The 13980-nt window shown below is 44.0% G+C and overlaps 1 protein-coding gene across 1 annotated transcript in view; it reads right to left on the bottom strand.

Moving 5' to 3' along the window:
* UBAC2 (UBA domain containing 2) overlaps positions 1 to 6231 on the bottom strand; it is a 203858-nt gene extending 197627 nt beyond the window's left edge. Inside the window, exon 1 of the mRNA XM_004704276.2 lies at positions 6138 to 6231. Coding sequence (XP_004704333.1) covers positions 6138 to 6168 — 31 coding nt within the window. The 5' untranslated portion in view covers positions 6169 to 6231. The remainder of the gene's footprint in view (positions 1 to 6137) is intronic.
* Positions 6232 to 13980: the final 7749 nt, after the last annotated feature.

The raw sequence follows: 13980 nt of genomic DNA, 5'->3' as shown, positions 1-13980 counted from the left end.
GGCGCTAAGCTCTTGTCTCTTCTTTTCAACCTGTTCATGCCCTGGCCAACTATAATCTGATTTCCCTTCCTGATTATGGGAGCTATTCTAGCAAAGTTCTAGATGACCTCTTCCTCAGAATGGCACTTGTCAATCTTTTGTTTTCTTTTTCAAATCTGCAGAATTCAGTACTGTTGATATGAACTATTCCTTCCCGGAAATTCTTCCCTCCGCAATGTCCCTCTACCTCCTTGGCTACTGCTCAGTCTTCTCAACCCAGCCTCCCCTCCTCCTTTCTCTTTAAATGTTGAGTCTACAGGTACATGTCCTGTTCTCTCTTCACTTAACACTGATTTCTGAATGACATCGTGGCACAGTCATTAGGAAATGCTGTCATCAAACAATCCACTCATTATCTCTTCCCTCTTTGCCAGGCCCTTCCCAGACTCTCCCTCAGAGCTCTCTCCTCATTTCTATGCCTAACAAACTCTTACTCGTTCCTCAGAAACCTAAAACCCACTGCTTTCAAGGCAATTTCAACTCAGAGCAACAGTGTGTATGTTTTTTGAAGTTGTAAATCTTTACAGGAGCAGTCTCATCTTCCTCCCGCAAAGTGGCTGGTGGGTATGAACTACTGACCTTGTGGTTAAGCAATCTTAAGCCTAACCCACAGTGCCATCAGGGTTCCTTCCCCAAAAATTCACTGCCACCAAATCAATTCCAACTCATTAAGCCTTCCAGGGCAGAGTACAGCCACCCCTGTGGGTTTCCGAGACTCTTTACAGGAGAGTAGAAAGCCTAAACCTGGTGGCTTCAAATTGTTGACCTTGTGTTAAGAAGCCTAAGGAGTCTCCCACTAGGCTACCAAGGCCTCTTACTCCATGGAAAATCTGCACAAATCTCACCTACTGAAAGAACCTTTACTAGTTGTGTCTATCTCCCCACCAGCCTATCACCTGCAACAAATTCTGAGGCTGTTTTCTTATTACAGTTCTCCCACCAAGCCCTGAGATCCTGGAGTATAAGAATTATGCCTGGCACACATTAGACATGTGATAAATGTCAGTTGAGTCAATTGTTACATTGTGATATCAATATGCAATGGGAACACTTACAAGTAAGTAATATGTACTAAGTGCCATGTTTCTTAACATATAGTTGAATGGTAGTGTTTTTTTATTAGCAAATAATATAAAATAAGTTATAAATACTAGTCCTTTGTACTTTTATCCAGTCATCCTTTTATGAATGGCAGACAAGCAACAGATTTTTAAACAAATGGTCACACATCCCTTCCCCAGATTTACTGTGCTGGCTGCATCAGGCCTCTGTAGTTCCCAGTCTTTGTGCTCATTGCTCTTTCTCTTAGGAGGATGGAGACCTTACAACCAATCCTGGTATGCCTGGCTCCTTATACTATTAGGTCTCAGCTCAAATGCCACCTTCCCAGATATGGTCCCTGGTCAAGCACTACTCCAACTGTAAACTCCACCAAACACCAGCCTTCACCATTACCCTCTTTCTTCTTCAGAACACTCATCACTGGGTGAAATCACATTACTTGTTAATATATTTGGAGTGGTCTGCTGTTTACTTATCCTCTGTACATGAGCAGTGTATTGGTTACATGAGTGCTTAGGGCACACTTAATGAATGAGAGAGAGAAAAGTGTAACACTGATACATCAGTAATAAATGGCCTGGATTCACCACTGGACAGAGAGAATGTTACTCATCATCCATTGGGACAGGGATAGACAGGTATAGTCTTCTTCCTCGAAGTCAGAATTTTGACTTAACAAAGGTCACACAACTTCTATCCAAAGGAAGCCATCTCCCTTTCTGTGGGTAGCCTTTCCAGACTAAAGTTTTAAAACAGCTAACTGCTCACACCTCGACGTGACAGAAGAAAAGTCCCAGAGAAACTGGGAAGCACCATAAACAAGGACACTGCACTCCTGGCAGTCCCAGACCACAGTAGTGCTCAACTAGCTTGTTCAGTGAGGAATGGCCAGCCTATCAAGTCTTAGGTTGTAGCTACATTTATTTCAGAAATAGGGTGAGGCAGCAGTGGAGGCTTAAGCCTAAACTGCTCTCTCTGGCAAGAGTTTTTGCCTAAAATTCAAAATTCATCAACCTTGTGTCTGAGTTAATAAAATAATTAACTCTCCTCAGAGTCACCTATATCAAATTTGTATAAACTCTGCCAATGCAACATAATAGCTAATACGGTAAAGCATCCAAAGGATTCCTCAGTGTTATGGATTCAATTGTTTCTCCCCAAAATATGTGTTAGAAGCCTAGCCTCACTAAGGAGCTAAGGAGGCCTGATGCACAATGGTTAAGGACTCAGCTACAAACAGAAGGTTGGCAATTCAAACCCACCCACGAGCTCCAAAGAGAAAAGGCCTGGTGATCTGCTTGCATAAAGATTACAGCCAGACCAAAGTTGTGTGATGGTGCTATTTACAACAATGGCAAATGCTGCTGAGGCTGCTTATATACAACCCAAAGCACCATGGGATTTGATGCCTTGGCTTGGAGGTTTACGGTCATGGTTTTATGGACCATCCCAGTTAACTGACCTAATAACATGTTTAGTGCTTCTGTTCTCTTCTGTTCTCTGCAACATTTAGTGCCTGGGGTCTTAAAAGCTTGCAAGTCACCATTCAAGGTACAATAATTGGTCTCCATTCACTCTGACCACCTGAGAAGGTGGCGGGTCAGGAACAGAAAGGGGAAATAGAAGATGTGGTTAATTCTTCCATGAGTACCTGAAATAAGAAAACATGGAGGGTATCTGGCTACCATTACTGAATATTTTGATCTAAGATTATATAAAAGAATACTGATCAAAGGAGGGAGGAATACAGATCAGAATTGCAAATTCTCATGGAACCTAGCTTTTCTGGAGTAATGGAGGCTGACTGAATGAGCCTTTAAGTTAGTTTTTTTAAAAAAAACAACAACCCTTAAATCAAAAATCTCCCCTGAAGTTTTGTTAAACTAAATCCCAAACCCCCACTCCATTGCCATCGAGTCAATACCTATATAGAGTTTCCAAGGCTGTAAATCTCTATGGGAGCAGAGAGCATCATTTTACTTCCTATGTTTTTGAATCAGTGACCTTAAGCTTAACAGTCCACCACTTGCCCAACAGTACTGCCGAGGCTCCTTAACTGGTAGTGAGTGCTTGCATAAGATGTATCCATACAGAACAAATTCACAATGCAACAGCTGAAATATCAGATAGGAAATGTAGAGGGCAGGGAGTGTATGTCACTGGTGGAGGAACAACTCAGAAAAGGAGGGTAAGAATGGTTGCACAACTAAATGAATGTCACTGAACTGGCTATGGAAAAACTGCTGGACTGGTATATGAGGGGGTACCCCCCAAAAACCAGAATCACCCACCCACCCAAAGCTATGTATTTAAATTTTTTATACAAAACAACCTTATCACCTTCAAAGTACTCTCCATTACACTTAGTACATTTGTTAAATCTATAATTCCATTATTGGAAACATTTTTCAAACTCATCTGTTTGGATGGCTGACATGCTAGCACCTCCCTCGGGTTTTTTTTCTTCACCTCTCCTATGTCATCAAATCGCTGTCTTTTCATGTCCCTCTTCATTCATGGAAACAAAAAGAAGTTGCACAGAGCTAGGTCAGGTGAGTAAGGTGCATGAGGCAAGAGAGGCATGTGGTTTTTTCCGCAAAACTGGCACACTGAGATGACTACATGAGAAGGTGCATTGTTGTGGTGGCAAAACCAGTCCCTGTCTGCCACAAATCAGGCCCTTTTTTACACACACTGTTATGCAGTTTTTTTAGAACCTCTAAACAGAAAGCTTGATTAAGAGTCTGGCCTGCTAGAAGAAACTCCAAATGCACTATGAGTGGACATTTTCATCCATTTGGGAAATTGACAGACGTCCAGAACGAGGGTTTTCATCAATCAACATTTCACCTTTTTGGAAATGATAAAACCACTCATAAACTTGAGTTTTTCCCATAGTGTTGTCCTTGTAAGCTGTGTTCAACATCACAACATTTCTGTGGCTTTTTCTCCCAAGCAGGAAACAAAATTTCACAGCCCCATGCTCTTCTCTTGAATTGGCCATCACAAAAAATGAGCAAAACTGCTGTCATGAAACAATTCACTCTGATCAGAGAGAACCTTCCCAGGCAACGCCACTGGGTGCACTAACTCAGAGCAAGTTGTTTGATGCTCGCCTAGCAGGAAAAATGAGTATTACAAAAGCTCCGCTCAACAGACCTTTTTTCTGGTTTTTTGGGAGGTATCCTCTCTTATATTCTGTGTATACTCTCCACAAAAGTGCAAAAATACAATTATATATACACATACACATATGTTCCTTAATTACAGGCAAGAAATCAGACAGCTCTCCTGCAACATACCATTGAGTTGACTTGACTAGAACATACCTGCGAGTGTCATCTCACTTGCAAATATGATCTCTGTTATGTTGGTGGGGTCACAGCAGTGTAGGGTGCGTTTTATCACAGATGACTCTTGAGATATACAAGGAGCAGATTAGACAGAGAGAGAAGCACACAAGAAGCACAAACAGGGGAAAGGTGCCATGTGGGGGTCGGGATGCTCCCATTAGCAGAGAGCTGTCCCCTGAGGCAGTGTCCTGAATTAAAGTGTGGGAAAATACATTTGCTTATTAAAGTCACTCACTTATGATCACTGTTGTTGCAATAGCACTGGTTAACTAAGGCTGACGGCAGGCAGGATGGCTCAAAATGCTGAGAGATAAGTGAGAGTGAAGAATTATACTAATAATTTCCACACACACCCGCCCGTGTATAGCTGTGTGGTGGTAGAAAAATTATATCACCCTCTATTTGTTTCATAAACAGTAATAATACTCTTCATTCAAGGGTTGATTTGGGGAAGATGAATTAGTTAGTAGTTGTTATATACTCAGAGACCACTGTTTGTAATGACAAATTTAAAGAAATCATAAAAATTCAACTCACTTTGAAACCTAAGAATGATATAAAATAATGCCTATGGCTTCCATGTGTAGGACTAACAAGGTCAAACTCACTGCCATTTCCAACTCCAGGGCTGCCTTTCCAACTCATAGCAGCCCTATAGGACAGGGTGGAAGCGTCCCTGTGGGTTTGCGAGGCTGTAACTACCTAGGGACTAGAAAGCCTCCCTCTGTCCCCGTCCCCCACCCCCACCCATAGTGGCTGGTTTTGAACTACTGACCTTGCAGTTGGCAGCCACTACGCCACCAAGACTCCACAAGCAATCACAAAAAAAGATGTGACATTCACAAGATATCGTTCATTCTGACAGGGAGATGTCAAATGCTTCCATACTCTGTCAGCACTGACTTCACGTGTACAGACAAGAAACACTCCAAAACAATCACAAAATTATGGTTGTTCAAAACCGTTAATTGTCGATGGATCAGTGCCGAATCCCAGTCCTATTTAGTTACCATACAAACACAGTCCGCCCTTGGAAACATCAGTTAACTACAATGAATTTCCGCGAGCAGCGTAAACCGCTGTTTAAGACTGCAAACGTTGTAGCTGGACCACTGACACGCGAGTAAAATAGCGTAGCGACACAGCAGCAGCAGCAACGTGTGCTTTCTTGCCAAATTACTTCCTAACTTTTTCCCACTTTAAAATACTTTGATCACTTGCGTCTGTCTAAGAGCTCGCAAGGGAGACGGGCATGCACAAAGCTAAGTAGTGAGGGGTCGGAGGCTGAAATGCACTTCTGAGGACGAGGTGGGCTGCAGCCTGAATGAATGGACCCAGGGGATGGGGCAGTCCCTGCTTTCAGCCTGGCACCTTCAGCCTGCGCCTGGCACACACCTGTCCCAGGGCCAGGAGCCGGGGCACCCGGCCCGACCGCAACTGGCCAGTACTGGGCTCACAGGTGAGCGCAGGGACGGCGGCGGCGCTCACGCCTACTTCCGGCTACCGCTCCGGCGGCTGAGGTGGGGGCCGAGCCCGCGGCCCCTCAGGGGCAGGAACTGCCGAGGCGGAGGAAGAGTCCGTCCTCGTGGCGAGCCACAGGGTCCCGCTGCTCCCACCCTCCTCAGGGAAGTGCCCAGGGTGTCGTAGGGAGGGGCAGTCAGGGCGCCGGCGGCCGGTACTCACAAAACCCACTGGAGCCGGTGCTGGTGAACATGGTCCCGCCGGGCACGGAGCCCCCGCGGGGGGGAGAGGGGGAGGGGAAGCGGCAGTGGCGAGACCCGTGGAACGCGCAGGCGCACTGCCGGCGGGGCGGCGAGCCGGGCGAGCCGCGCGCTCTCGAGGGCCGCCTGACGTACAGGGCATGCGCGGCCGCCGGGGCGCGCGCGCTCCGCCCACCCCCCTCCCTTCCTGCCTGGGAGGGGCAGTGCGTCCGTGACCCAAGGGCGGCCGCCTCGCCAGGTACTTTCGACGGCTCCGTGGGGGCAGTGGAGGTACCTCGCTCCCTGTCCGCACATGCCTGCACAGCGCCGTCCGTGCAGCTCCAGTTGCAGCGGACACTGGGAATTCCTTGCGACCTCTGCTCCGAAATTCCCGGGACAGCACGCCCCTCGGGCGCCGGGCGAGGCCCACGCATGGTCAGTCTACCTGGGCCGTAGCAGCCCGAAGCTCGCTCTTGCGGGGACAGTTGGCAATTAGAACCTTGTCGAGTTTCCGGTGCCCCAACCCGAGGGGTCAGTCGGCTGACCTCGCGGCGCTGGAAGGGGAGCCCGAGCCGGATGAGCCACCCCGTCGTGGAGAAGCGCGGCGGCCAAGCTTCTCACTCCATACCTGATTCTCCACTGAAAAGCGCTGTGTGGTTGTCCTGGGGCCGGGCCCCTCCGAGTGCCCACGCAGGCTGGCCGGCACGCCGATGTAACGTTTGCCCTGGCAGTGCCTCCTAGACTTGAATCTTCTTTTTAGTGAATCTTACTTAATTTTTTTAGCTAAATTAAACTTTATTCATCGTTATTTTTCTTTGATAAGAAAATGTAAGTTTTTTTTAAAAAACTTTTAAACTAGAAAAGCAGTTATGCAGTTATTTTTTTTCTAAAGAATACATCTAGCCAATGTAGCACTATAAAGTTAAAAACGGGTTTCAAAACTACATACATTATAATTCTGTATAATGACCAGCCAAATTGGGGGTTTTCTAAATCTTGAATGAATAAAAACAATCCCTACCTTTAAAGAAGTCCCAGTAAACCAAACTAGTAACACTTCTAGAAGGCAAAATGCCTAGACTCACTGCCTTCAAGATTCCAACTCAGAGTAACCCTATAAGGATTGAACAGCCCCTGTAGGTTACTCTTGGAGGGAACAGAATGCCACATCTTTCTCCAGTAGCTGGTGGTTTCCTTAGTAGCCCTGCACAACCCATTAAGCTACCAGGGCTCTTGGCAGAGGGCAAAAGCACAGGTCATTTTTATTTTTTTCAGGTGTTTATCTGTGAAATTGTTCACAATCCTCCTGAGTTAGAGTTTGTGTTTAATTTGGGGTTCAATTGAATTATAATAAAATGGTAGTTTAAAACTTCTTTGTTTGCAGAAGCTGCTTGGCTGCAACCAAAAGAGCAAAATGATTTTCATAATAATATTAAGACCTTTTCACAAGAAAGGACACATTTGTTCTTCATGTAAAAGCAACACGATGTATTGAAGGTTCCGAAATAGTGGGAATGGAAAACAAAATGAAATCCAGCACTCCAAAATGGTGGCATTTCCACCATATTTATGGGATAAATTCAGGGACTAATGATACAGCATCCTGATTCGAAGTTGCAAAATCAGCTAAGCCAGAGAAACAGCAACACAAAAGTGGGAGGGACTGTACAAGTAAAGGACTATACAAGTAAATCTGGGCGGTTTTCGTGGGTTAGTTTAAGTACGGATGCTTTCACAAGAGATCTTAAAACATTTTCTCAGACCGCTGAGAATTTCTGATGAAGGTTTTGTGTCAAGACCCTCTGTTAAGAACATTTTTCCCCCCATATACTTAACCACAGAAAAGCATTTCCTTTCGTATGTACTTCACTCTGTCTAAGGGTTTGAGGAGCCCTGGTAGTGTAGTGATTATGTGTTGTACTGTTAGCAATGTCATTACTCTGGAGCATTTTCCTCACTCTGGATCCCGCCTCTGACTTTCATTTGACCTCTAAAGCTTGTGACTTGAGCCAGCAGCCTGCCAACTTAGATCTGTCAGCCTCTGCAGCCTGTGAACCAGCAGTCTGTTGTCTGACCTGCCAATCTTGGGTTTCTCAGCCCCTGCAGCTATTGGAGTCAGAATAAACATCTAGCCTGATGTGTTAGTCTGGGTTGACTAAAGAAACAAATCCAGAGACACTCATATATGTACCAGCAAGAGCTCTATATTAAGAAAACATCCCAGCCCAGTCCAGATCAAGTCCATAGCTCAATATTAGCCAATAAGTCTGATACTTGTCCATGAATACCTCTTCAGACTCATGCAGCACATGCAATGATGCAAAATGGAGGAAGAGCACAGGCTGGTAGGTGAAAAGTCTTGTGCATACAATGGCAGTGAAAGCATCTCAGTGCTGGCATGGGTCTCCATGTGGCTCCTCCAGCTCTCCAAGTATCTCAATGCAGGAAAGTGAAGCAAAGAGACAGGAAGTTCCCAGAATCCTCATGAGAAGGCCACGCCCTTAAGGAGGCATCATCGGGCTGTGACCTGATTGACAGGTGAGACTCCACTCACTACACTTATTTATCAGGTTGACATGAAATTATGTAACTGCCACACCTGACATTTGGCCAATGGATTTAGGGCTAGCCATTCCTACAACCATGTGAACCATTTTCTTGAGCTAACTCCCTCCCTCCCTATAGGTTTGTGTGTGTATCAATGTGCACGCATGCATGTGTGTGCATGTGCTCACGTGTATTATATCTGAAGCTCTTTGAAAATAAGAGTAACAATCGTTTAGAGATACATTTGTCTGGAGTTTTTTAAAAATGGTTTTATTTATTTAAACTAAACTTGCTGTTATTTATACCAGCTCATACCAACTCTGTAGGACATAGAACCGCTCCCTTTGTGTTTTCAAATCTGAAAATCTTTACAGGAGCAGAAAGCCTCCTCTTCTTCCCTCAGACTGGCTGGTGGGTTTGAACTGCTGACCTTGCAGTTAGTAGTGCAATGTTTAGTTCATGGCAACACCTAGGGCTCTTTATGTGTGTGTATATACATGTTCCACTGATTTTGCTTCTCTACAGAATCCAGCCTAAGACAAATAGAACCATTTAAAATACTCAAAACTTTGACATCTCTAATCCATATGATATTCTGTAGCCAAAATAATGTCATTAGTCACCGAAGTAACTGATTCTTATATTGAAAGGAAGGAAGGAAGAAGGTTTTCTTATGTCTGAAAACTTCTAGGAAAACCTTACAGTAATTATTTTGCTTTACTAAGTATTATGTATGTAATTAATTTTGGTTCCATGGAAGGCTGGTTGGACAGAAGTCTGAAAACTTCCCTAAGTTTTACATTAGATTTCTGAAAACCTTGATTCAGGTTAGCAGTATGCACATTCAAAATATCACCATCAATATATTTGTAGTAAAGGTAAATACGTATATATAAGTATATATTGCCATTCCAGCAGGCCTGGAAGTTGGAGCTGAAGCCCAGGGCCTAGGGGTTTCTACCCAGAAACTAGAGGACGTGATCAAAACAATTGCCCAGATGGTCTCAAAGAACAAAGAATTATTTTCTTGTTAATTTTGTATTTGAACTGGTTTACAGAGATCAGTTTTCCATTCAACAATTCATACACGTTTTATCTCATACATTGCAATTCCCACAATACAACCACTTATCCCATTTCCGCCCCATGTTTTCTGTTTCTATTCCTCCTTCTTTCTTCACCTTTGAACTTTGTCCTTGGCTACATGCTAACTTTTTGATCTCAAGTGGTTGATAGTTCTCAGGTTTTCTTACCTCCCGAATGTCATTATTTCCCTTATGGATCAATTGTTTGACTGAAAATTGAGCCTTGGGGGTGAGTTCATTTCCAGACCTGAAGGGCCATGGTCTCGAAAGTGCCACCAGTCTCTGTTCAATAAGCCTGGTATATCGCTATGCCTAAGATGTTTTCAGAACTTTGCCTCCTTAATAGTCCATCACATTCATGAATATATTTGTAGCAAAGGGAAATACATATCTACAAATATACAGATAATTATTTTCAAGTCTTTGGAGAGAATATAAATTGTTCAGCTGCATTTGGGACTTGCTTGGTGCCTATTATCCCTTCTTTTCCTTTCATTATTTTTTTCCCATTTGTAATGGAATGAATATAATGACTATCCCATCATTGTAGTTTGGAAAGAGGTAACTTGTAGTCTAGATTTCAGTTTCACAGGTGAATGGGTTGCCTGAATTGCACCTGAAATCTCACTCTCATTTGACCTCAGTGCTTCATAAGATGAAAAATTCTCATCTTTTTAAAAATTTTGAATTAGGCAGGAGTTTACATTTCAGGTTATCATAATTAAGGTTTATTGTGCCAATCTGGCCAATGAGCACATGGGATTAATTGAAGGGCAGAGAGCTAAATGGTTCTGCGAGCCTCGCCTGTCTGGTGTCTTGCTCTCTAATGGTTGGACCAGGGTGCAGCTGCCTTAGCCAGTTCCCTGCTTCAGCTGGCAAGGCTCACTTCCTGCGAGACATCCCTGAGGAGAAGCCACGTAGACCTACCCTGATGCAGCCCTAGGCTGGAGAAGTCACGTGGAATGGAGACCCCTGCCAGCGCTGATATGCTTACACGCTCACTGATTAGGCTTTCCTCCTATAGTCAGCGTCATTGCATGTGTTTTGTGAATTTGAGGAGGACTTTGTAGATAGATGTTGGATGCGTGCGCTAATGTCAGACTTAAGGACTTGGACTGGACTGGGTTGAGATGCTTAATGTACAATTACCCTTTATATAAAACTCTTATAAACTATGAGTGTTTATGAGTTTTGTTTCTCTAGTTTACCTAGCCTAACACAAGGTTATTATTTTTTAATTCAACAACTTAAACAATTGGTCAAACCTCCCAACAATTTCCGTTCCTTCCTTCCTTTTTATGTTCTTTTCCTTGTATGGTATTACAGAAGATGAACTTTTTAACTTATAATTGATGAAAAACTTTGGTGATGAGCAGATGGGTGAATGGATTTTGCACATGCCAGGGACATACCTTAAATTTTGGTCCAAAGGGTGGAATGATTCAGATTGAATTATGATCCCAAACAATATGTATTGTAATTCCCAACCCCTATACCCAAGGTTATGATTCCATTTGGAAATGGGTTGTCTTTGTTATGTTAATAAAGAATGCTTAGTACAGAGTATATCTTTGGCTTTTCCCTTCTCAGATATGACAGACAGCAAGAAATCAAGAGGATAGATACACAAGCTCAGAAGAGACAGGGACACTTTCTTCAGAGCCAACTTAGAAAGTCTTCCTTTAGAGCCAAATGCTGAATCAGATTTCTAGTCTCCAAAATTGGGAGAGAATAAATTTGTTAACATCGTCCATTTGTGGTATTTCTATTATAGCAGCACTAGATAACTAATATAGCTGGTTTCAGCATTTATAAGCAATTTGAAAGTAGCAATCCCACTCATCTGTCAATTTGTTGGACTGCGGTGGCTTATATGTTACTGTGATACTAGAAGGTGTTCTACTGGTGCTTCAAAGACTAGCAGGTGTGGGAAACAGAAAAATTTCTCCCAAGTGGTCTCCCCCAATATGCCGAACTTAGCTGCTTGCTACACGTGGCAAATGACTATACACTTGGAGGTCAACAGAAATAGGTCGGGTTATTCTCCCTAGGGTTATCAGCCATCTAGAGAAAGCAGACACCACTGTTTATCCCACAATAAGTAGGGCCCACTCCCTTCTGATAAGGATAGTAGTAAATTGTTTCCCTGAAGGAGAGCCCAGGGAGGTCAAGCCCACTCAAGGGTGACCAAGGTTAGGCCACTATCACGAATCTAGGGTCTGCCCTTGTCCCATGTATACCCTTAGTCCCTCCCCATCCTACTCATGCACTCCCCTAGCTCATCCCCTTCCTGTCATGCCTATACCCATTGTATATCCCCCTTCTATTGCTTGTATTGCCTATTGTACAGCCCCTTCCTGTGACTTGTGTGGTTACCTGTAATCGCACCCCCTAAGTAGAGATAAGCCTTGATTAGCAATAAACCCTTGGGCTGCCCTCTCTCCGACTCTCTCCTGCCGACCCATCTCCCATCTCCCATCTCCACGTGGACCACCAAGCAGGGCTGAGGTGAGCATGCTACCATGAAATGTGTCTGACTCCATTTCAATCTCTCATCTGTCTCATATTCTCTATGACTTTACTGTAATCTTTACTTATCACTGTACAATTGAGGGGCTCTCTCCCCCTGAGAAGCAGGGTCAGTTAAGGTGAAGAGGACATTTGGCAGAGTGTATGTGTTAGTCTGGGTAGACTAGAGAAACAATTTTTAGACACTCATGTGTCTAAGAAAGAGCTTTATATACAAGAGTAATTGAATATTGAGAAAACATCCCAGCCCAGTCCAGATCAAGTCCATAAATCTGATATTAGCCCATGTTGAATACCAATTTATAAAGTCCTCTTCAGACTCACAAACCACATGCAATGACGCTAAATGCAGGAAGATCACAGACAGTGGCTGGGAAGTCTTATGGATCCAGTGGCAGTGTAAGCATCTCAACACTAGCAGGGCCCTCTGCCTGGCTCCTCCAGCTCAGGGCACTAGCGTAGCTCCATGTGTCTTCTCAGCAAGCATGTCTCTCAGTGACTAAGCATGTGTCCTGCCTCCAAGGAGCTATTTTTCTCCTTAGCGCCTCCAAATGAGGTCACCCAGCTCTGCGACCTGATTGAGAGGTTAAATTACATTCCATGACGCATAAGTCTCAAATTGACAGCAGATTATATAGCTACAACAGTGTATAAGCTAAGAACCGTCTAGGAAGAAGGAGTAGGTGGTCCACTTCTGAGATTTTAGCCACTGAAAATCTTGTGCCTAGCAGGAGAACATTGTCAGATACAGGGCCAGATGATGAGCCCCTCAAGTTGGACAACACGCAAAATACAACTGAGGAAGAGCTGCTTCCTCAAAGCAGAGTTAACCATAATGACATGAATGGAATAAAGCTTTGTTGCATTTCTACAGCTCTGTTAAACATTGAGGTCTTGTACGCAAAGCTTGAGTTGTAACTCCAAAGCCCTGAGTTGGGTTTTTGGTCTCTGTTGTGTCCTCCTCTGGTATGCCAATAATTCTAATGTTGTTCCGCTTCATAGCATCAGACATAGCTCTTAGATTTTCTTCAGCTTCTCTGATGATCTTATTAGATTCTTGTTCATGTTTGTTGAAGTCTGCTTGGCTCTCCTCCAAGTTACTGATATGCTACTCTGATTCCTCCTGTTGATTCTCAAGCTCTGTGTTTCTGCTATTGGTTTTTGTTATCTCCTCCCTAAGCTTCCGTATTTCTCTTTGGTATATGGCCTTTATCTCCTCTATCGTTTCATACTTTTTCTGTATGACTCCAAGCAGCATTCTGAAAATTTCTTTCCGTGGCAGCTCAATGTCTGCTTCTTCTATGTATATTGTTATGTTCGGGATATCTTCTGCCATTGCCTTTTGTTTCTCCTGTTTTTTTGTTGAGGTGGTTGGGGCTGATGGCTGTTTGCATTGCATTGTTTTAGAGGAGCCAGGTGCCATTTTCTAGGGAGTCTAAGAGCACTGGCTCTCTCTAGGAGACTTGTAGGAATGCTTCTTCGAACTGCCTACAGCTAATTATTACTATGGCATTAACCTACCCCTTTATCTTCCTGTGGCTTCCCTATCAGGGGAGTGTCTCAGAAGGCTGGTGGGTTGCCTGCTTTGGTGTCGTGGAGGTTGGGAAGAGGTTCCTGCAACAGCTTGGAATGGTGATGAGTGTTGGCCGAGCTGCCTTATGCCCC

Source organism: Echinops telfairi, unplaced genomic scaffold (genome assembly GCF_000313985.2).
Source record: "Echinops telfairi isolate 266 unplaced genomic scaffold, ASM31398v2 ScPeMD7_7467;HRSCAF=8505_0, whole genome shotgun sequence".
NCBI lineage: Eukaryota > Metazoa > Chordata > Mammalia > Afrosoricida > Tenrecidae > Echinops > Echinops telfairi.
This window is presented reverse-complemented; position numbering and strand designations above follow the sequence as displayed.